This window comes from Callithrix jacchus, chromosome 20 (assembly GCF_049354715.1).
Source record: "Callithrix jacchus isolate 240 chromosome 20, calJac240_pri, whole genome shotgun sequence".
NCBI lineage: Eukaryota > Metazoa > Chordata > Mammalia > Primates > Cebidae > Callithrix > Callithrix jacchus.
Genome location: NC_133521.1, coordinates 33,888,634 through 33,913,636, shown reverse-complemented (window position 1 = coordinate 33,913,636; position 25,003 = coordinate 33,888,634). Strand labels below are relative to the sequence as shown.

Genomic DNA, 25,003 nt, shown 5'->3' with positions numbered 1-25,003 from the left:
TATACTAGTTTTGCGCAAAACTGTTTTGATATTAATAGCAAAGAAATAGACTTGTGTATTTAATTATTCAGACACACATATATAATTTTATTTTAGAAGAAATTGGAAGAACAGAATTTTAGAGCAACATCCAATTATTTTTAGTCTAGATGTAAGAGAATATATAATATAGTAAATGAGATGAGTAACGCCACAGCACTAACCCTCAGTCATACTATGAAGGTCAGAGTGACAACAAAGAGATGTGGAGTTGGGCATCAGAGGAGAGCGCCTTCCAAGTGTCATACTCTTATTCTATTTGAAGTAACCTATTCTGAGTTAACAAATGGAAATCATTTAATATACAAAAAAGAACCTATTATAAATTCAGGGTAAATCTGGTCTACCCAAGATTGATATCCTCCATGAACACACATGACGATGCAATAATATTTGAGTCCAATTACGCATCTGAGAAGAGAAACAAATTCACGTATTCAAACAACATGAGATAGAGTCATGTTGTTTGACTCTATCTCAGCAAAACAAAATAATTAATTGCCCAATCAGAATTTTGAGTCTTTTATTGGCCATACAGTAACAAAAGTATGATTCCTTTATTTACGTGGCTAAAGCCAAAAGTCACTTGATATTCAGATTATCATCTTCTAAAAATTACTTTAACTCTTCAATTAACCATAAGTAGAAGAGTTCTTAATATAATATCTTCCTGCATTTGCATACTTACAGCCTTCAGAATATGGACATTACTGTTTTTAAGTAGGCACATGTATACATTGGTCTACTACAGCCCATTTGCAATTCAGCATGTCGAATATCTTCCCATGTATACAGAATACCTTCAAATGTTGATTGAAGTATTTTATTAGACTAAAATAATTGAAAACAAAAACTAGCAAATTATTCATAATATACTTACTGCCTGATTCCTGCATACAGGACTTAATTACAAATCCTTATTTTGATTGTGTATAAACATCAGGTTTTAAAGAACACTATAGGTAAGTTCACATGAGCTATAACATGATGCCAAATGAGCACACTAAGTGCTCCTCTGCAATCACACTATATTTCTCTAACGCTTTCACCGTCCCATGCTCTTAGTGGATTATTTCACACTACTTCTTCTCAAACATAAGTCTCATTTCTCATTCTTTAACTTTTCTAGGAATCTCTAAGAAAAGAGCAGAAGACAGAGTGAACTTCTCTAAGCACCCACCACCACAGCTGTTCACCTTCCTGTAACATCACCTGCGTTCTGCACTCCCTCCTGTTAGAATGAATTAACTGTCTACAATCCAAGGATTTATCTATTGGATCTCTCTTACTAACACAGACATGCTATTAATTCTCTCATCTCAGAAACCCCACTCTGGTGATCCTACTTTCTCCTCCATTTACCATAATATTTTCCCATATTTTTCTCCTTCCACTATTTCGAGTCTATCTGAGGCTTTTAACGTAACAAAACAAACCATTGCCAAGGTTGCTATAACATCCACATTGCTAAAGCCAATTATCAGTTCTCAGTTTTTTTTTTTTTTTTTTGTACTTTAAGTTCTGGGGTACACATGCAGATCTTGCAGGATTGTTGCATAGGTACACACATGCCATGGTGGTTTGCTGTCTTCATCCCCCCATCACCTACATTGGGCATTTCTCCCAGTGTTATCCCTCCCTAACCTCCCCACTCCCTGCTGTCCCTCCCCTAGACCCCCACCCTCCAACAGACCCCAGAGTATGATGTTCCCCTCCCTGTACCCATGTATTCTTATTGTTCAACACCCGCCTATCAGTGAGAACATGCAGTGTTTGATTTTCTGTTTTTGTGTCAGTTTGCTTAGAATGATGGTTTCCAAATTCATCTATGTCCCTACAAAGGACACAAACTCATCATTATTTATGGCTGCATAGTATTCCATGGTGCATATATGCCACATTTTCTTTGTTAAGTTTTCCCAACACCATTTATTAAACAGGGAATCCTTTCCCTATTGCTTGTTTTTGTCAGGCTTGTCAAAGATCAGATGGTTGTAGATGTGTGGTGTTACTTTCGAGGCCTCTGTTCTGTTCCATTGGTCTATATCTCTGTTTTCATACCAGTACCAAGCTGTTTTGATTACTATAGCCTTGTAGTATAGTTTGAAGTCAGGTAGCATGATGCTTCAGCTTTGTTCTTTTTGCTTAGGATTGTCTTGCCTATGCAGCCTCTCTTTTGGTTTCATATGAAGTTTAAGGTAGCTTTTTCCAGATTTGTGAAGGTCAATGTTACCTTGATGGGGATAGTGTTGAAATCTGTAAATTACTTTGGGCAGTATGGCCATTTTCACAATACTGATTCTTCCCAACCAGAAGCATGGAATGTTTTTGCATCTATTTGTGTCCTCTCTTATTTCTTTGAGCAGTGGTTTGTAGTTCTCCTTGAAGAGGTCCTTCACATCCTCGGTTATTTGTATTCCTAGGTATTTTATTCTCTTTGTAGCAATTGTGAATGGGAGTTCACTTATGATTTGGCTGTTTGTCTGTATTGGTCTATAGAAATGCTTGTGATTTTTGCACATTGATTTTGTATCCTGAGACTTTATTGAAGTTGCTTATCAGTTTAAGGAGATTTTGGGCTAAGACAATGGGGTCTTCTAAATATACAATGCAATTGTCTGAAAATAGAGACAATTTGACTTCCTGTTTTCTTAATTGAATGCCCTTTATTTTTCTTCCCTGATTGCTCTGGCTAGAACTTCCAACATTATGTTGAATAGGAATGGTGAGAGACGGCATCCTTGTCTTGTATCAATTTTCAAAGGGAATGCTTCCAGTTTTTGCCCATTCAGTATGATATTGGCTGTGGGTTTGTCATAAATAGCTTTCATTATTTTGAGATACGTTCCATTGATACCTACTTTGCTCAGAATCTTTAGCATAAAAGTCCAGGTCCAGACAGGTTCACAGCCTAATTCTACCAGACATACAAAGAGGAGCTGGTACCATTCCTTCAAAAACTATTCCAAACAATACAAAAAGAGGGAATCCTCCCTAACTCATTTTATGAGACCAACATGTATCCTGACACCAAAACCTGGCAGAGACACAACCAAAAAAAAACAAAACTTCAAGCCAATATCCATGATGAACATCAATGCAAAAATCTTCGATAAAATACTGGCAAACCGAATGCAACAGCATATCAAAAACCTTATCCACCATGATCACATAGGCTTCATCCCAGGGATGCAAGCCTGGTTTGATATATGCAAATCTATAAATGTAATCCATCACATAAACAGAACCAAAGACAAAAACCACATGATCCTCTCAATAGATGCAGAGAAGGCCTTCAACAAAAATTAGTTATCAGTTACACTAAGCAAACAATATTTAATGAAATTGATTGTTCTCTCCCCCTTGAAACGCTTTCTTCACTAGGAGTCCAGGATACCCACACTCTTCTTTTCTCATAGGTGATATATTCTCAGGCTTCTTTCTTTCTTCCTCTTCACCTCATCAATTTATCCATACTTAATTGCCCGAATGCCCTGTTGTTACTTCTCCACCCACAATAACTCCTGCAGGTCTTGTGGCCTTAAATATGTTAAAAACTGACAACTCCACTCGCTTCTGAATGTTTAATGACATCTCAACCTTAATATGTCCTTAAACTGAGATCTTTATATTTCTCTACAACTCCTTGATCCCAGCAGCAATCTTCCAATTTCATTCCATTCATTTCAATTAATGCCAATTCTATCCCTCTAATTGATTAGGTCAAACACCTTGGTGTTACTTGTGACTCTTCCTTTTTCAAACTACATCAATTCATCAGGAAATTTGACTGGTTCTCTTTTAAACTCTACCCATACCACAACTTTCACCATTGCACCCATGGTTCAACCTACCATAATTTCTTGGCCAGGTGGATGATGCAGTCCCCTCAATGGTTTCCTTGCTTTGAGATTTACCTGTTCAATCTCAGTAAGATGTAAGTCAGGGCCAGGTGTGGTGGCTCAAGCCTGTAATCCCAGCACTTTGGGAGGCCGAGGTGGGTGGATCATGAGGTCAAGAGATCGAGATCATCCTGGTCAACATGGTGAAACCCCATCTCTACTAAAAATACAAAAAAATTAGCTGGGCATGGTGGCGCGTGCCTATAATACCAGCTACTCAGGAGGCTGAGGCAAGAGAATTGCCTGAACCCAGGAGGCGGAGGTTGCAGTGAGCCGAGATCACGCCATTGCACTCCAGCCTGGGTAACAAGAGCGAAACTCAATCTCAAAAAAAAAAAAAACTTAAGTCAGATCATACCACTCCTCTTCTCTTAATTCCCTAACATTCTCTAATTTCATTCAGACTGAAAATGTACTTTCAAAATCCTTCACGATCTGACCAGCAAGTTTCTCTCTGGCTTCTACCACTCTCTTTCTTGCCCACTCTGCTCCCAACACTAGGACCATTTGGCTGCTCCATGATGATGCCAGCTACACTCCCATTTCTGTGTGGCTTCTCTGGCCTTTCCTCTGTTTATAATACTCTTCCAAAGGTAGACACATGCCTTGCATTCCTATTTCCTTCAAATCTTTATTCAAATGGCACCTTTTTCGTGAACTTTAAATGACCATAGTATTTAAAATTATGCCACTCTTGCCTCAACTTTATTTTCTTCATAGCTCTTATCAGCTTCTACTGTAGATATATTTTACCTGATTAGTGGGAAAGAGGAAAAAAAGAGACAAGAGAAGAGGAAGAAGAAGAAAAAGAGGAAGAGGCGGGCATTAAAAAGTGAAATGAAAGAAGAGAAACCCTATAAGAGAAAGTAAAATATAAAAATTAAAATAAAAATGTTATAATGGTGGAGAATTATCAGGCATAGTGAAGCTAACAAAGTTATATTATTTTATTATCTGTTGAAACGGAATTGATCCTCACTTTTTTAATGGTTTATATGTAGTCTGCCAAATGGAAGAGAATTCTGTCAAATGAAAGAGAAATTAACCAAATCACTAGTCAATATCTTTTTTCCAGTTGAGGAGTCTCACTTCTGCAAAGTTATTTACTGCCTACATGCACCTTTGATTATTTAATGCATTCTGGGCAGCTGTGATTTCTCAGACAGCTGTACTAGTCGATGCAGACAAAATGAAGAAACTAACTTCAGTGCCTCAAGAATTTTTTGGAACAAGAAACTTATAGCAATCTTTTCTAACTATGAATATTTCAGGGTGCTTTGATTAAACCTAAAATTTCTATGTAATGAATTACCTGAAAAGAAATACATTTGATAAAACGGGTTGAAAAATTCAAATGCCGAAGAGTTAAAAATACTGCCTTGCTCAGATGAACAGACTGAGAGCAGAAATTCAGACCACATTTGCAACAATTTTAACAACTTATAAAATGTGTACACACCTTTTACCACATCACATATATTTCCAGAGAAAGTAATACCAAATGAACAACATTCAGATACATTCTTGTTAAATTAATGACCTTTAAGGACAATTGTTCCTTCAAGTATTCAGGCAGAAAAAGCAAGTCACATACAAACTGAAAAAATCAGTTTGGCCTCAGATTCCTTCACAGTATTCAATGCCATAAAATAAAGGAACCCTGTCGGTAGATTTCTGAGGTAACGAAAGTGTATCCAGTCTACTTTATTTTTTAAGTGTTAAAGCAATCGGCAGACACTTTCAGGTTAAAAAGACTTCTGAAAATAAAGCATATAAGAGCTCTTTTGAGAAAAGTTTTCAAAAATAAAACCTATATTCATAATCAAATGTAGTCAACCAAAAAGACATTTAGTAAAGCTGTGGAAGATAAGATGACTGCATCCCTCAGCACAGACTGGTATGGGATAATATGTGCAAATGGCAGGAGGTTACAAAGTATGATGCAAAAAAATTATGCCAGTTCCTAAGGAGGCTAAGTGAAGGGTTATCATATAACCAAGAAATACCACTGCTAAGTATACACTGAAGAGAAATAAAGCCTACGTCTACAAAAAATCTTATACAAGGATGTCCACAGAAGCCTTATCATAAATATCCAAAAATTTGATCCATCCCCAATGTCCATGAACTGATGAGTGATTAAACAAAATGTGTTATATCCATGGAATGGAATATTATTTGTTCATAAAAAAGAATGACGTATTCATGTACTCTACCACATGGATGAACCTCGACAATATGATGCTACGTAAAAGAAGCCAGTCACAAGAGACCACATATTATGTATTTTTACCTATATGAAACATTCAGAATACACAAATCTATAGAGAAAAAAAGTAGGTTAGTGGTTGCTTAGGGCTGGGATGGGGAGGGGGCTAAATGGACAGTGTCTGTCTGATAAATGGGAGGTTTACTTTGGGGTGATAAAATGTTCTTAAAATGATTGTGGTGATAGTTGCTCAACTCTGTGTAGTACACTAAAGTGATTAAATATAGTAAAATATGATTAAATTGTACTCTTTTAAAAGGGTGAATTATATCTCAATTAAGCTGTTCTCAATAGGCAATATAAAGCATCAGAGTTTGATTCCGAATCCTATGGCAGCAAATATTCTCAAGCACACACAACGTAAAAAATGCAACCCTCAATAATCTTTCTAGAGACAAAACATGGGAAAATACCAACTACCTGACAAAAAGAAATAAGCCAAAATAAAAAACATTCGAGAAAAGAACTACTGGTTAGCATTTAAAAGCAACAATATACAAATAATAGCATAACTAGCAAAAATTGGCAAAGGGGGAGAGAAAAAAGGGGAAAGCACAAATGAGTGCTAGTTTTTCCATTTCTCAGAGTAGGTAAATGCTGTTTATAATTCAAAAATACATTTAATATAAAACATAGTGATTCTTATAATCCTTTAAAATGCTCATAATCTTTCTTTTTAAGTTTTGCAGGGTCACTTAAGTTGAATATACAGTTTTTTAGATGCACAAATTTCATGAGCCATCTGGGCTTAAATTTGGTGTCTTCTTTCTCAATTTCAATGAATAAAGTTTTATAAATTCATTTCTCAATCTCTTTTTTAAATTTCTTTGTCTAGAATGATGGTTGTTACATTTGGAGGAACGGTGCTAGTGGCATCTATTGGATAGGAACCAGGAATAATGCTTAGCTCCAACAATGTACAGGAAGGTCCTCAACCATAACGAGGAATTATCCAACCCAAATGTCAAGAGTGGCGAGACTGGGAAACCCTGCACTAGAGACATCTACTAACATTTGGAATGATATTCAATTGATATTAATCATCATTGCTCAGTTATGTGATTCTTGGTGACTTTTTACTTCTTTGGCATTTCTATATAGCTTTAAAAATGCTATGATTTTGTATCAAGTAAGTCATTAATATTTAAGACAATTAATTAAAGGTATGCATATGTATAAAATTTCCCCAAAAGGATACCATGGTCCTGATGATTACAAGGCCTCCCAGTTCCAAAGTGAAAACCTTTTGAAAGTTCTAAAAACAATTTTTGTTCCCTCACATTTATGAAGTTTCATGCCTATAAATTACTGAGTGGCAATAAATGCTTTCCCAAATGAACAAAAAAAGCAAAATAGACTATAAAATCATCTCTATTTTTCAAGATGTAGAAATCATTTCAGTTTAATAAAGGCATTGTATTATTAAGAATGAAAAGCAAAAAATATTAACTAAAATCATATTATCATTTGAAAGTACTCCCACTGCTACAACTTCAGGCCTATTGATGAGAAATGGCTTAGATGGAAATAGACATTCTTCTACTATGTGTTTTTTTATATCAGAATTAATAATTCAATATAGTCAAAACTCTTTCAGTCAAAGTATTTACTTATTTAATTGTTTATACAATCAAAAACATATTCATGTCTCTTACTTATAATTCACAAAATGTAGGTTTTTTTACATGCCTATACTAAATCTTTCTTATTTCATAAACTGTTATTCATTGATTATCTTTCATGTAATAGGTAATATATTAGTTACCAAGAACACAAGAATAACTGAGCAATGTACACTGCTCTTGAGGGGCTCAAAAATAATTAGAAACCAGTATGAGAAAGATACCTTTGCAATACACTAAACGTTTTTGAAAATGCAGAATGACTATGTCATCTAGAAATCATGATGGAAAGGTTTTAAACTGAGCATGAAAGGGTTCCATAAAAGAATTAGGGAGATTTTGCAGACAAGGGAGAGTGAATTACTAGGACTTAGAGCCAGACGTCATTGTGGTCCAGGAATTCTCTTTGTGTTGCAAGATCCACCGAAGTAGCAGAAGGTCTCTGCGGATGTCTCTTTGCTGTGCTTCAAGAAAGCACATTTAACCTTGTGCATAAATGCTGGGCTTCTACTCTAATATTCTGTTTCTGGTTCTGAACATTCTGCTACTACAGTTTGAACACTTGAGCAGGTCCTATGTCAGCACCATTGGTCTGCTTCATACTCAAACCAACTGCTGACCTAGAGCTGTGAGTCTCCAACTACCTATATAGAAGAATGCGCTTTTTGACTCTCTCTTCTTAATCCATCATGAACAGATGCTTTTATGAAAACAGGATTAAAATAAATTGCTAGAAAAAATGGACAAGTAGGATCACACCAAGTTAAAAAGCTTCTGCAGAGCAAAGAAAATAGACAACCTACAGAATGGGAGAAAATATTTGCAAACTACCCATCTGATAATGAGTTAATAACTAGAATATATAAGGAGCTCAAACAACTCTATAGGAAAAAAAGCTAATAATCCAATTTAAAAATTGGCAAAAGACGTGAATAGACAGTCCTCAAAATAAGACACACAAATGGCAAACAGGCATATGAAACACTGCTCAACATCACTGATCATCAGAGAACTACAAAGCAAATGCAATGAGAGATCAACTCAACCCAGTTAAAATGTCTTATAGCCAAAAGGCAGGCAATAACAATTGCTGGCGTGGAAGCGGAGAAAAGGGAACTCTCTCCTACACAGTCGGTGGGAATGTAAATTAGTACAACCGCTTCGCAGAACAACTTGAATTTCCCTCAAAAAAACTAAAAAATAGAGCTAATATACAATCCAGCAATCCCACTGCTAGGTATACACCCACAAGAAAGGAAGTAAGTACATTGAAGGGGGATGAGCACATGGGTGTTGCAGCACTGCTGATAACAGCTAAGATATGAAAGCAACTGAAGTGTTCATCAGCAGATGAATGGATAAAGAAAATGTGGTACTTAGAGACAATGGAGTACTACTCGGCCATTTAAAAAATGAGATTCTGTCATTTGCAACAATATGAATGGAACTGGAGGCCATTATGTTAAGTGGAAGAAGCCAGGCACAGAAAGACAAACATCGCATGTTCTAATTTATTTGTGGGATTTAAAAATCAAAGAGATTTAACTCCTAGAGACAGGGAATAGAAAGATGGTTACCAGAGGCTGGGAAGGAGAGGGGGGAGCCAGGAGGAGGTGAGAATGGTTAATTAGTACAGAAAAATAGTGAGAAAGAATAAGATCCTGTATTTGATAGCAAAATATGGTGACTATAGTCAATAACAATGTAATTGTACATTTTTAAATAACAAAAATAGTACAATTAGATTATTTGTAACACAAAGGATAAATGTTTAAGGGCGTGAATACCCAATTTTCAATGATGTGATTATGAAAGGGAAGAATGGAAGAAGGGAAGAAGGGAAGGGAAGAGAAGTGAAGGAAGAAGAGAAGGGAAGAAGAGAGGAAGGGAAGAAGAGAACGAGGAAAGGAGGGAGGGAAGGAAGGAGAGAAAGAAAGAGTTTCAAGGAAAGATTCTCCTACCCATACCACCTGAATCACAGTCTCTGGGATAAGGTGCAGAAATCTGTGTTATAACAAGTTCTCCAAGTAATTTTTATGCACGCTGAAGTGGAGGAATTGTTGGTCTAAAAGACTTTGGACGGTTCCTCAGAAACAAATATGTTCCCACTGCTCCTGGCAGGCTAAATATATAGAAAATATATGGTGACTCCTCCTGCCAATGACCTTTCTGCTAACTGTTTTCCCCAATTCTTTCCTTTGACTCTTTTTTCTGAAGTTTCTAAAGTCAGTATAAATTAGAAACATGTTCAGAAATGTCCTGGAGAATTGGACAATATCCATGTTACTGAAACCATTTTACTTCCAGCGATTGTTTCTTTGTTTTGATGACCCAATTTTGTTTGGTAAGAGACAAGGTCTCACTGTGCTGCTCAGGATGGAGTGCAGTGGTGCAACCAAAGCTCACTGCAGCCTGCAGCTCCTGGTCTCAAGCAATACTCCCACCTTGACCTCCTATAGCTCTGGGATGAGAGTTTTGAGCCACTGCACTCAGCCTCCAATTCTTCAAATTAAGCAACTACAGCCATTCAAACTGTTATTGACTTTTTTGTTTTTCGGTCAGATGTGTTGAATAAGAAATCATTTATTATTTATTAAAATATATTCATAATTCCTAATTTACCAAGAGTACAATTCAGGCTTTTTTGTGTGTAGCTCTGGAAGCTGACAACTACATGATACCATAAAACCACAACCACATTCAAGATATAGAACATTTCCTTCATCTGACAAAAATTTTCTTGTACACCTGTGTAAAATTCCTCTCACCTCCAAGTCCTTGCAGCAGAGAGACTTTTTCTTTTCTAGGGTTTTGACTTTTTCAGAATATCTTAGAAATGGAATCATTCATTCAAAGCATGTAGGCTTTTTAGTCTGGCTTCTTTTTTATTTTGTTTTGGTTTGGTTTGGTTTTTGGTTTTTGAGATGGAGTCTCACTCTGTCTCCCAGGCTGGAGTGCGGTGGTGTGATCTCAGCTCGCGGCTACCTCTGCCTCCCAGGTCAAGCGATTCTCCTGCCTCAGCCTCTCGAGTAGCTGGGATTACAGGTGCTCATTACCATGCCAGCTAATTTTTATATTTTTAATAGAGATGAGGTTTCACCATCTTCGCCAGGCTCGTCTTAAACTCCCAACCTCGTGATCTACCCACCTCGGCCTCCCAAAGTGCTGGGATGACAGGCGTGAGCCACCACGCACAGCTAGTCTGGCTTCTTTCACTTAGAGTAACACAGTTGAGATTCATTTATGTTGTTGCATGCTATCAACAGTCCATTTTTAATTGTTTTGTAATATTTCACTGTGTATTGTGGGTATACCACAATAAAATGGAATGTGAATCTTTTCACTAGTTGATGAACATTAAAGTGGTTTCCATTTTTAGGGGACGTTGGAATAAAGCCAATAATAATAACAGAAAACTGACTATATGCACATAGATTTTTCTTTTTTATTGGATAAAATCCTAAGAAGGGGATTTCTCGGTCATATAGTAAATGTAGGTTTAACATTATAAAAAAACAAATTATTTTCCGTAGCAATGTATATGATTTTGCATCTGCAGCAGCACTGTACCAGAGTTCTAGGTGCTCTGAATCCTCAATAGCACATATTATATTTTGGGATTTTATTATTAGTAGTAGTAGTAATTTTTAAGTGTTATCAGTTACATATTGGTATCATATTGTGGTACTAGTTTGCATTCCCCTAATAACTAATGATGCTAAGGGTCTTTAACATGCTTATTTAAATCCATATTTTTTTTTCTGTGAATTGTATGCGCAGACCTTTTACCCATATGTCAATTGATGTTTTAAATATTGCCGCACCATGAAAGAGTTATCTTTATACTCTGGGTATTTGTCTCTATAAAACATGTATTTTGCAAATATTTTCTCCCAGTCTGAAGCTTTTCATTTTCCTGACAGTCTGATTTTAAAAGCATAATCCTTTAATTTTAGTGAAATGCAATTTATTATTTTATTTTATGAATTGTACTTTTAGTGTTGTATCTAAGAAATCTATGCCCAAGCCAAGGTCACTAAGATTTTCCCTTGTATTTTTTTAGAGCATCGTTATGGTTTTGTGGTTTTAGATTTAAGGTTTTTTTGTTTTTTGTTTTTACAATTTACAAGTTCTTTTTTTTATTGTAATTTAGGTTCTGGGGTGCATGTGCAGATGATGCAGGATTGTTGCGTAGGTACCTACATGGCAAGGTGGTTTGCTGCCTTCATCCCCCCATCATCTACATCTGGTATTTCTCCCCTCATTATCCCTCCCCACCCTTCGCACCCTCCCCGCCCCTCCAGTCCCTCCCCTAGCGCCCCCTACTGACCACAGTGTATGATGCTCCCCTCCCTGTGTCCACATGTTCTCATTGTTCAACACCCATCTAAGAGTGATAATATACAGTATTTGGTTTTCCGTTCTTGTGTCAGTCTACTAAGAATGATGGTTTCCAGATTCATCAATGTCCCTATAAAGGACATTAACTCATCGTTTTTTATGGCTGTATAGTATTCCATGTTGTATATGTACCACATTTTCTTTATCCATTCAGTCTATCGATGATGGACAATTGGGTTGGTTCCAGGTCTTTGCTATTGTAAATAGTGCTACAATGAACATACGTGTGCATGTGTCTTTATAATAGAACAATTTATAATTCTTCAGGTATATACCCTGTAATGGAATTGCTGGGTCAAATGGTATTTCTATTTCTAGGTCCTTGAGGAACTGCCACAGTGTCTCCCATGATGGTTGAACTAATTTACACTCCCACCAATAGTGTAAAAATGTTCCTATTTCTTCACATCCTCTCCAACATCTGTTGTCTCCAGATTTTTTAATGATTGTCATTCTAACTGGTGTGAGATGGTATCTCAATGTGATTTTGATTTGCATTTCTCTAATGACCAGTGATGAGCATTTTCTCATATGTTTGTTGGCTTTATCAATGTATTATTTTATAAAGTGTCTGTTCATATGCTTCACCCACTTTTGAATTGGTTTTTTTCTTTTCTTATAAATCTTGTTTCAGTTCTTTGTAGATTCTGGATATTAGCCCCTTGACAGATGGGTAGATTGCAAAAATTTTTTCCCATTCTGTTGGTTGCTGGTTCACTCTAATGATTGTTTCCTTTGCTGTACACAAGCTCTGGAGTTTAATTATACCCATTTGTCTATTTTGGCTTTTGTTGCCACTGCTTTTGGTGTTTTAGTCATGAAGTCATTGCCTATGCCTATGTACTGAATGGTTTTGCCTAGGTTTGCTTCTAGGGTTTTTATGATGTTAGGTCTTATGTTTAGATCTTTAATGCATTTGGAGTTAATTTTAGTGTCAGGTGTCAGGAAGGAGTCCAGTTTCTGCTTTCTGCACATGGCTAGCCAGTTATCCCAACACCATTTATTAAACAGGGAATCCTTTCCCCATTGCTTGTTTTTGTCAGGTTTGTCAAAGATCGGATGGTTGTAGATGTGTGGTGTTGCTTCTGAGGGCTCTGTTCTGTTCCATTGCTCTATGTCTTTGTTTTGGTACCAGTACCATGCTGTTTTGATTACTGTGGCCTTGTAGTATAGTTTGAAGTCAGGCAGTGTGATGCCATCAGCTTTATTCTTTTTGCTTAGGATTGTTTTGGCTATGCAGGCTCACTTCTGGTTCCATATGAAGTTTGAAGTGGTTTTTTCCAGTTCTGTAAAATTAATCCAGTTTATAATTAATTTTGAGTTAATTTTGTATCTGCTTTGATGTATGAGTTGACACTTTTTTTTTTCTTTTTCAAATGGATTAGAATTGTTCCATCCCGTTTCTTGAAAAATTCTATCCTTTCGTTGTTGAGTTTCTTTCACAGCTTTGTCAACAGTCAAGCAACCATCTGTATATGGGTCTATTTCCGGGCTCTCTATTCAATTCCATTCATGTATTTGTCTATTGTAATGCCAGTATCACACTTCCTTGAATATCGGTTAGTTTTACAGTAAGTCTTATAATCTGGTAGTGTGTCTCAAACTTTGTTTATATTTTTTGAAACATTATTGTCATTCTTTATTATTTGCATTCCATATACATTTTAAAATAAACTTTCCAATGTCTACACCACCCAAAAAAGATTGCTGGATTTTAATTGGGATTGTTTTCAGTCTATATATAAATTTGGGGAAAATTAACATCTTATCAAATCTTTTAACTTGTAAATGTTTAAATATAATTTCCTTAATTTTTTCTTAATAATCTGTTACATTTACAACAAAATATTTTATGTTGTTGGTGCCAATATAAAAACAGTACTTTTAGAATCTCACTTATAAGTTTTTATTGTTAGCATATAGAAATATAATTTAATTTTGTATATTGAACTCAAATCCCATCACTTTGCTAAACTCACTTTTAAAAATCATAAATTATATGAGATTTTCTACCTAGAAAGTCATGTCACCTGTAAATAAACATTTTATTTGATCTATTCTGATCTAAGGTTGGTGCAAAAGTAATTGTGGTTTAGCCACTTCTTTTAATGGCAACCTGATTTGCCATTAAAATCGGGTTGATTACTCTTGCAGCAACCTAATAAACGTTTTGAATTCCTTTCCTTGACTGATTAAATGTGCCAGGACCATCAGTAATAGATTGATTTGGAGTAGTGAGAGCAGACATTCTTGCCTTTATCCTAAACTTAAAGGGAAATCATTTATATCTTTGGTTATTCAAAGTACGGCATTAGCTATCAGATTTTCACAGATGTCCTTTATACCATTGAGGAATTTCTCTTATTTCCTAGTTTGTTAATTGATTTCTGATATCAACAATAACAGCAGCAGTAAAATGAAATTGCAGGCTCACCCATATTAAAAACAAAATGAAAAGAAAACTTTGAAAAAGACATCAATGAATTAGGGGTAACCTCATAACTGGCACTAGTACGTCTAATATTCACGTTTTATTTGTCCTGCTTTCTCATGACTTCACCTTCTTTTCTAGACAAATATGGCTAGATCTTAATTTTTCAATATCACTAGTTTATGTGATAGAATGAAAATATTACTTTTTTCATTCTCACTTTTTACTTTCCTGTTAAAAAAAAAATGTGTTAATCTCCTGTCTCAATGAATGACACTAATGGCTTTATTCAAATCACAAAGCTGGAGATCATAAATAAGAAAGCTGGAGATCATCCCCAAGGCTTTAACTCTCAACCTTACATCTAAATCATATCGAATTTACCTCGTAGTTGATCCCCCTTTTAAAGCTCCATGCCAATTATTGCCAAGTTCAAGCCCTCATCCTTCCCTTGTCTTATATCAAACGTCACTTCACTGATCTTTAGGTTTATAACTGATTGTCAGGTTTTCAACTGAATCATGAGAATTAGTTATTTCTCAGTCTTAAATTACTCAATGTGCAGTCTGATGCCTTCAAAGTAATGTCCATGAAGCTTTTCTCTGCTTACAAGGCCTACTGTGCATGATCCTATATCTATTTGTCCCATATCTGCCCAGTGAGCCACATTTGGAAATGAAAAAAATAAAAGTACCTTGGGCATTGTAACTTAAGTGGTACAGATTTCCCATATAGAAAAAAGGAGTATTCACTGTTCTGAAGCCATTGCTCATCTAGCTGAGAAAATAAAGAAGAACACTTCATGCAAAAAATAGTACTTAATCCTTCATGCAGAAAATAACCTCATGTGAAGATGAACCACCACCCTAAAAATAGATACAGGGAGCAAGAAGGCCAATCACTTGATTACTGTTTAATTAATAAGTCAGAGATTAATTAGCAGGTCTCTAAATACTTGACATTATTTGTAAATTCTTAGTGCTGATGTAGCAACTCTCTTCTGTATTCCCACGGTCACAGCAGTTCAATGCTCTAGTTTCTCAACCTCAGTGCTATTGACATTTGCGGCCAGATAATTCTTTGTTGTGGAGGCCTGTCTCAGGATGTTTAGCAGCATCCCTGACTTCTCCCACTACATGCCAGTAGCACTCCACTTCCCCACAATGTGACGCCCAAACATGTCTCCAAACATGGCCAAATGTCCAATGCAGGGCAAGATTGCCTTGGACGGAGAATCACGGCTCTAAGTGAAATGATGTTGTGCGCTTAAAATGATAACAGGAAGTCTGGAAGAAACAAAGCCTAAGGGATAGAGTTGGTAGGGACCTCACTTTAAACATACTAATTCGCAGGGATTTTGGCTAATGGAATAAGGAAGGCAGAGCAAGTCAGCCTGGGTCCCTGCAGGGTTAAGATCAGAGCAAGCAGTGAAAGGTACGTGTAATGTATAGAACAACTCCTCTACAGCCATGAAAAATCGTTACACTCTCCTGGATGCATCTGAAGTTTACAACCTCATCTCTTTGCACATAATTTTTCTTTCCATGAAATATCCCATGCCATCTTCATGGGGGTTGTGTAAGGCTCACTGGTAGAACAGAAAGTGGAGATGATACATATCAGAGATGGTGAGTATAATGGTGAACAGTATTTACAATGCATATATAATTTTTATGGGCCAGTATCATCTTTGCTTTTTAACTAAGCAACTTCTGCTCTGTATCTCCATAAATCCACTGAACTGTCAGATTCTCTCTTCTTCTGTTGTGCCCCTGGAATAAAATTTTATTTTATGGTATGGTGTTAATGTAAACAAATATTTCATCCATTTCCATGTTAAGTTCTGGAAATATTAAAAGCATATATATTTAATGTACCAGTCTGTAACCTAACTCTTTTCAGAGAGGGTAACAATCTATAAATGAATACATATGCTCATTTCATTCCCTGATCAAAGAAAACATATATATGTGGAACGTAAATGTATATAGGACATAAATATAGTGGAACTATATTTGAACTTTAAAATTCTGGTTTAAAGTGTAAATGCATTGCATACAGCACGTTCCATTGGTTTAAAGTAAATGAACGCAGACACACACAAACACAAACTGAAATAAAAATGAAACGTACATTTGAAATATATTTGGTTAAACTGACGTGATTCCATTGATGTTCTAATTTCATCCCAGGCCTAACAGTAGGAAATTCACATGAATTATTAATAACTGTGTATAGCGTTGAGGCTTTCCTATGTGGATAACAGCAATTAGAAATTTAGGAATGCTGGAATGTACTTGTGAACTAATCAAATTGAGATGCCCAGTGGTTTCTTTCTCTTAGAATCTTTTTTTTTTTTTTTTGAGACAGAGTTTCACTCTTGTTACTCAGGCTGGAGTGCAATGGCGCAATCTCGGCTCACCACAACCTCCGCCTGCTGGGTTCAGGCAATTCTCCTGCCTCAGCCTCCCGAGTAGCTGGGATTACAGGCACGCGCCACATATTATATATGTGCCCAGCTAATTTTTTGTATTTTTAGTAGAGATGGGGTTTCACCATGTTGACCAGGATGGTCTCGATCTCCTGACCTCGTGATCCACCCGCCTCGGCCTCCCAAAGTGCTGGGATTACAGGCGTGAGCCACCGCGCCCGGCCCTCTCTTAGAATCTTAACAAGGTTTGCCATCATAGCTTTGCACTTCATGGGAATACTTACTTGTTGATTGACTGAAAGAATATTTCAGTCCTTACTTATGAATGTTCACAATAGAAGTCTGATTAATTATTGTGAAAGAAATATGATGCTGAAGTGATGGTACTTTAAGTCATGGTACTTTTCTCAAATATGCTTACAACACATTGTAACCACTTACTGTCTCCTCTGCAGAGTAGAGGCCCCAGTTTATAAGCTGCTTCTGAATGCGGTCGGCCTGTGTCTGTGATCACGATCTTAGTTACTGGAAGATGTTCTTTATAAGAAAGCAATCCAGTGTCATTGGTCCTAAAAGACAATACCAACCACAAAATTCTTAAGAAATTTTAATAGTCCTGATCGCATTGCAAAACCAAGATGTTCTTAACTAAATTTGCACGCACAAAAGAGTAAGGATCCCATCACTCATCTGGGCACATAAAAACAGAATGACATATAATTTTTTAAATTTGTTATTTATTGTTATTATTATTTTGAGACAGGGTCTCATTCTGTCTCTCAGGCTAGAGTGCAGTGGCACAATTTTGGCTCACTGCAACTTCCTCCTCCTGGGTTCAATCCATTCTTGTGCCTCAGCCTCCCAAGTAGCTGAGATTACAGATGTGCACCACCACACCCAGCTAACTTTTGTATTTTTTTGGAAGAGTCAGGGTTTTGCCATGTTGGCCTGGCTGGTCTTGAACTCCTGGCCTCAAGTGATCTGCCTGCCTCGGCCTCCTAAAGTGCTGGAATTACAGTCAAGAGCCACTCTGCCTGGTCAAAACAATGCCATTTTAATGTCTCTTGTAGAAAGTATGTAATAGAGAATATAAAATATAGCATACCATTAAAAACAGAACACAATGGGAGAGTTTCCAATTCAATAGACCATTTTCTACCTTTTGACTGAAATTGGTTAATACATTAACATTTAGTGTAATGATGGGTACTGCTGTTTGAGGTCTATCATTTTGCTGTTTCTTTTGTTTCTCTCACATGATTTCTTGTATTTCTGTTTTCCCTTGCTGCCTCCTCTTGGTGTATTCCATACTTTTTGTATTTCGTTTTATTTTCTCTGTTCACTTTTTAGCTTATTTGTTTATTATATTTTAATGTTTGCTTTACAGATTATAAAATAAATTCTTACTTTATCACAGCTATTTATATATTATGTTTTTTAACAACCAAAATGTCCATAGCTTGCCAGGGGATAATTCATTTAACATTGCTCCATCCCCCACATGCATACTTATTCTTTGTTCAGTTGTTGTAATATATTTTAAATGCATGTGTTATAAACTTTATAATAAAATTAAACAGTAAATTTAATTTTTAATAAAGAAAATAATTTAAACACTGGTTTTTATATTTACCAACATATTTTCAATTTCCAATGCTTTTTATTTCTTCCTGAAGATCTGAGTTTTCATCCGTTATTTCTGTTTAGCCTGAAGAATTTCTATTACAATTTGTTATTTCAGATGCTCTCTTCTATTCTAAAATTTACATTTTGTTCCATTTTATAGTTCTCACCTGTCTTCTTAAAATATCCTTTGTTTACACATTGTGATTATTTTTGTCTTTAAGTCTGCAAATGTTTTTATAATAGTTGCTGTAAAATTTCTTTCTGACAATTCAAACATCAGTACCCCAAGGTTTCTTTATAATAACTGCTCTTAATTTCTTGACTTTAGATCAAAATGTACTCTTTTCTGAATATTCAGTAATTGTTATAACGTGGTAGATCATGGATACATTCTAAAGCTTCTGGATCTTGTTATTCTTTAAAGATTTCATTTTTGTTTCATAGGCAGTTAAATCACAACGTTATCACAATAAATTGCCATTGCTTGGTTTGGCAATTCATTAGTTAGAGCCTGCGTGACTTTTGCTTAGTTTGCAATCCTGTCACTCAGATCTGAGATCACTCTTTGCTGTAAACACATGGGCAGTTTCTGCCTACATTTGGTTGCTCTTTGCTTATTTCAAGTGGTTGTTTTGATAACATTTTTTCCTGTATTTACAACAATTATCTGAGAAGGGTTAGTTCTATGCAAGTTACTTCATCATTAGCAGAATTCAATATGAGAAGTTTTACAATCTTATTTTTTAAAGTCATTTTTAATTAGCAATATGTTATGGAAGCATTGGGGAGTTATTGATGATTAGGTAAATTTTTACTGTTGTTAAGCATTACTACTAGACTTCTATTTATATTTTAAAATACAATATTACTGTATAGCATTTTTTGTGAAGGTAGTGAGAAGAAAAGTGTACCTTCCAAAGGGAGTAGAAATTTTGAAAATGAGAGTTTGAGTAAGAGAGACACTATTCTTTTTACCAAACATGCAACACTAGAAGTGCTATTCCGAAAGAACTACATATATATAACATAATCTTGAGGTTTCCCAACTAAATAAATATTACCTAATTCAAATTACAACCTCAATTAACAGCAGATTTATCACTGTAATCAATGTGCCTTCTGTAACAACATCACTCATATCAACATCCAGATTGACTATGAATATTTGTTAAGAATAAGTCTTCTGTACAGGTTCAGTTGCTCAGCAATGTAACATATACATACGTTATGCTGAAAGTAGACATAAACATTTAAAATATTTTCACTTTACAAATAACAAATAAGATCAGTAGACATGCCAACTCAAATACTATCAATGTCTTTTTTAAAGTTTTCAGATAAAGAACACCTATATAAGCTGCTTTTCTACTTAGAGAAATATTTTAAATTTGATTTTAAAATTCCTAAAATGTTACTGATTTCATTTTTCAAAATATAACCCACAGAACATTAGTTCTTTGTGGTATGATTTGTCTTTCTAAAAATATAAAAGAAATGCATTATAACTATAGTAAATTTTAAAGATTTTATAGGTAGATTATTGAAGAAATGTGCTTTGGCTGTAGATATACTTTCAAGATAACAGAATACCTATTAATATATAGTTTTAAATGGAATAATAATTAATTCCCCATGTAACAGATATCTCTATTTGATTATCAAATTTAAATGTACATAACTTATGGTCCATTACAGAAAATAACTCAAAAAGGCACTAACTTAATACTTAGGATTTTATTGAGAATACCAAGTTTCATCAAAACATACCTTTATCTAATCCCTTCATTGCACTAACTTGTTCAGTATCTGGCTATATACTGAGTGATTAATTTTTTTAAATAAACTTTTCCTTGCATAAAGAAATCATATAGAAATCACCATTTATTCCAGTCAGCATCACAATTGCAGTAATACTGAGAATCAATGCAGTTTCCCTCTAATCCACAAGTACATTTTTGAAGATCAGGTGAAGAACCTCCCCAGTAGGTTTGTGTTTCATTGGTTCTTCCTATCCACCAACTCAGAGGGGTTCCATCTGAAAGATAAACGTGAGAAATGTGACATCGGCTTTATGTCCCATCACCTTATCTCCCAGTATAAATTCCCTTTCTTCCAAAAGAATAAAAGGAGAAAGAGAGAAAGATTGATTTAAGTTTACACAAAACAGTATAATTGATGGCATTTCCTTAAGACAACTTTTTTTTTATATAAAAAAGTTGGTTTTTAGGCTTAAATGACATTTGTTCTTGAGTAGAAAAAACACAGCAGTTTCTATTTAACTTAGGCATGATACTTAAAAATGGATTGAGAGCAGCTCACATACACAATTTCTTTAAAAGTAATTTTGAAACAAGTTAGCATCAAAATATAAATCATAGTAATTAACATACCAAAGCAAAATTGATTTGAAATCATGAAAAGCCCATTAAAGCATTATGGAATGTTATGTAAAGTCCCTGATTTATCTTAATAAATTTATTGTCTAAAATTATCCTAGCTGTTTAATAAACATTAGGCATGATTTGGCACTCCCCTGTCATGATTTAATAATTATTTGGAAGTATATACTTTATCTTCCATTTAATGGCTTTGCTATTTATTTAAAGACTACAGAAATAACACTGAAAAATCTTCATGATGGAAGTGAATATTACACTCAAAAAAAGTTTCCCTCAGCTAAATGCATCTCTTTCTACAGTAAATGTTCAGCTACCAGCTCCTTTTCAGAGTTAAGACTAAACATAATGCCAAGGAACTAGAGCACGGAACAAACAGAACGTCTAGGCAAGGATTTTCAGAAAAGGAAGTGAAGCATTTAGCCAATCTATCATGGAAAAAAACAAGTATGGGATAAATTGTAGTCATCTGAGAATCAGGGAATGAGAAGAATGTAAGCAACGTCGAATCAGTCAGCTTCTCAAAGGTGCTTGATTATTTTTCTGTCGACTTTCAAACCTTTAAGTTGTCACCATTAGCCCTATTGAGCATCTGGGATTTTTTACAAATTTCTCCCTTGCTTACAAATGCCAATGCTCATTTTAACTTACTATTAGATAGCCCCTTTTTGCTAATGCTGACAACCTCTCTCCCAGGATTATTACACGAGCCAGTCTGGCCACATCAGAAAAAAAAAAAAAAAGGAAAGACTTATCAGAAGCTGTGTTATGCATAAATACATTAATTTGAAGAATCTTCATCTTTTTTTAATTACTTGATTAACCCTTCATCAGAAGGTGAAAATTACTTGAAACACTTAATAAATATATTTCAATATACTGCTGAAAACATTATGTTTTCATAGAATAGAAAGAAAAATAGTTATTCTTAAATACCAAACCATATTTCCACATTTAAATTTCTTGTCTTCCCTATAAAATAAACATCACTGAATGTTTTTTAAGGTATCAGACTTTGGTTCAATCCAAGACTTTTAAAAAAATTTATCAAGGAATTTAAATAAGTATAGAAATGAATTTTTTAAATCCTGAGAAATAAAAATTAAAGGTAAAAGATAACCGTGGATATGGTAGAACATTCCACTTCCCGTAATTAAAATCCTAAATGACTTGAGCCTTCCCATTGATCATCCTTCCTATGTGCTGAGTCACAGATCCTCAGCAGCTGAAAACATATTTTCATACACATTTCACTTTATTCATTCACATATGGCATCATTATCACTTGACACTAAATCACCAAGATCTGAAACTCTAAATATAGCTTGTCTGAAAATAACTTCCTGTTCTTCCCCATTATATTTCTTACTGTGACCTCAGAATCCAATTGTTCCCTCTCTTTTATGTCTCTCCACCTCAAATCTATCCTATATGAATCATGAGGTCACCAACCTGAGAAAAAAATGTGTGTGTATTTAGCCAAGATTAGTATCCCCTGTTCCACACCTTTCTGGAGTTGACTTTCTAAAACTGGTTCTTGAGTCTGAAACACCAGGGAAGCATTTTCTTTAAAAGTTCACAGGCACAACTGGCCTTAAAGATGGGGATTCCTTCACATTCTGTGTCAATCCCTATATTAGTCTATCATCATGCAGCTAATAAACATATACCTGACTGGGTAATTTATAAAGAAAAGAGGTTTGATGGACTCATAGGTCCACATGGCTGGGAAGCTTCACAATTGTGGTGGAAGGCAAGGAATAGCAAAGTCACATCTTACATGGTGGCAAGCAAGAGAGCTTGTGCAGGGGAACTCTTATTTATAAAACCATAAGATCTCTGGGCTCCAGAGTGTCTGCTTGGAAGTACTGGAGCAGCCAGAACAACGACAACAACAACAAAAAAAAAAACCATAAGATCTCATGAGACTTATTTACCGCCATGAGAACAATATGGCAGAAACCACTCCATGATTCAATTATCTCCACCTGGCCCTGCTCTTGACATGTAAGAATTATTACAATCCAAGGTGAGATTTGGGTGAGGACACAGTCAATCCTCATCAACCCCTTTTATTCTGGGTGGTGTTTGCTCACCAGTCCCTCACGGATTCTGCTTTCTAGTTCTATTACAGCTTGACTTCTTTGTCAACTTTGATAACCATCCTTCCTTTTATATTTTCTTATGTTTTATTTTTCAGCTTTGCAGTAAAGTTGACAAACACAAATTGTATACATTTAATGTGTGCAAAGCAATGTTTTCATGTATACAGTAAAATGATTACCACAATCACACTAATTAACATATTCACCACTTCACATAGCCACTTTATATTTTTATGGTGAGAATACTAAGATCTACTCTCAGCAAATTTCAAGTGTAAAAGAATACATTGTTGTCAACTATAGTCATTATTCTGTATACTACATCTCCAGAATGTATTCATCTTATAACTGCAAATTTGTACCCTTTGACCAACATCTCCATACCAACCCCCTCCCCCAGAAACCACTCTTTTACTCTGTTTCTACTAGTTCAACTCTTTTAGATTCCATATATAAGTGGGATCCGGAAATATTTGTCTTTCTGTATCTGGCTTATTTCACTCAGTATAACATCCTTCACTATCTTGAGATGTTTTCACTCCCATGTTTATTACAGCTTTTTTCACAATAGCAAGAGATGAAAAAACCTAAGTGTCCATTGATGAATGGATAAAGAAAATGTGATACACACACACATACACACGAGGATATAATTCACCCTTAAATAGAAGGAAGTCCTACCATTTGTGACAAAAAGGATAAACATGAAAGGCATTATACTAAGTGTAACAAGCCAAACACTGAAAGACAAATACTGCATGACCTCCTTTTCCACATAATGACTGAATTCCTTTTGTTCCATAGCATTCATTTACCCTTCCATAATTATCATTCTTATTCTTCTTAGAATACTCTTCCATATTTGCTTATCAGCTTTTTTATTCTAAGATGAGTATTCAGCAACAATGAACAACACATTACATACTAAACTGTGTATGTTCACTATGGCCACAACGCCCAGAAGAGCTGGAAATGAGAGGGAATCACTTGATGCACTTTGTATGTGCTGTGCCACCTAATCATCACTGTATCCCTATGAGGCTGGTATCATTGGCCCCATTTCAGAGAAAAGAAAACAAAGACTGAGATTCATTAACCATTCATCCATTTCATGAATCAAAGTTTCATCTATCTAAGTTCTAGATGCACCTAACCAACGACAAACACACCCACACCTCCAGCTGTAAATCCTATGCTGTTCACACTACAACTGTCTGGTCCTCAATTGCACACAGAATTGAGGTTTCAGGAGATAAGCTTTGGGTGGGTACCAGCAAGATGGGATTAGAGGAGTAGAGGCCAAATGAGAACATTCTGGAAGAGGAAAAGGAGGAGAAGCAAAAAGAGAGGAAGGGCAAGGGGGAGTTCAGTCATAGGGGAGAAAATGATCTGATTTTTAGTGGGTGGAGAGTAAACGGAGGCTTAATCGGAAAAGCAGCGTTCAAATGTCAGAACAACAGTTCAGCATTTTTGCATGATCTCTATGACATACACTATTCCTATATGAAACAAATTTCTCCTTAAATTCTTGTCATTCTATCTGGAACTCCAACCCCTCTTAGGACAAGCAGGAGCGAACATGAAAGAAGTGGCTTTATTGTACAGATGTCTTAAATCTTCTCTAACATGCATAGAAAAAATACCCTTCAATGCCACTGTTAGAAAATATGTGTGGGAGGGTGGCATGAAGGTTGCATAAGCAGGGTGGACACAGAATGTGCAATTCCAGAATCCAGCAGAAAAGGCTGTGAAGGACAGACAAAAAACAGAAATGCAGCAGT

The 25,003-nt window shown here is 35.5% G+C and overlaps 1 protein-coding gene across 4 annotated transcripts in view; it reads right to left on the bottom strand.

Moving 5' to 3' along the window:
• Positions 1-25,003, bottom strand: part of CNTNAP4 (contactin associated protein family member 4) — a 288,212-nt gene that overhangs the window by 47,300 nt on the left and 215,909 nt on the right. For all 4 annotated transcript variants that reach the window (XM_002761181.6, XM_078358379.1, XM_078358378.1 and 1 more), the window contains 2 exons: positions 20,600-20,756; positions 17,537-17,664 (listed from right to left, as the gene is read on the bottom strand). In XM_002761181.6, coding sequence (XP_002761227.1) covers positions 17,537-17,664; positions 20,600-20,756 — 285 coding nt within the window. The remainder of the gene's footprint in view (positions 1-17,536; positions 17,665-20,599; positions 20,757-25,003) is intronic.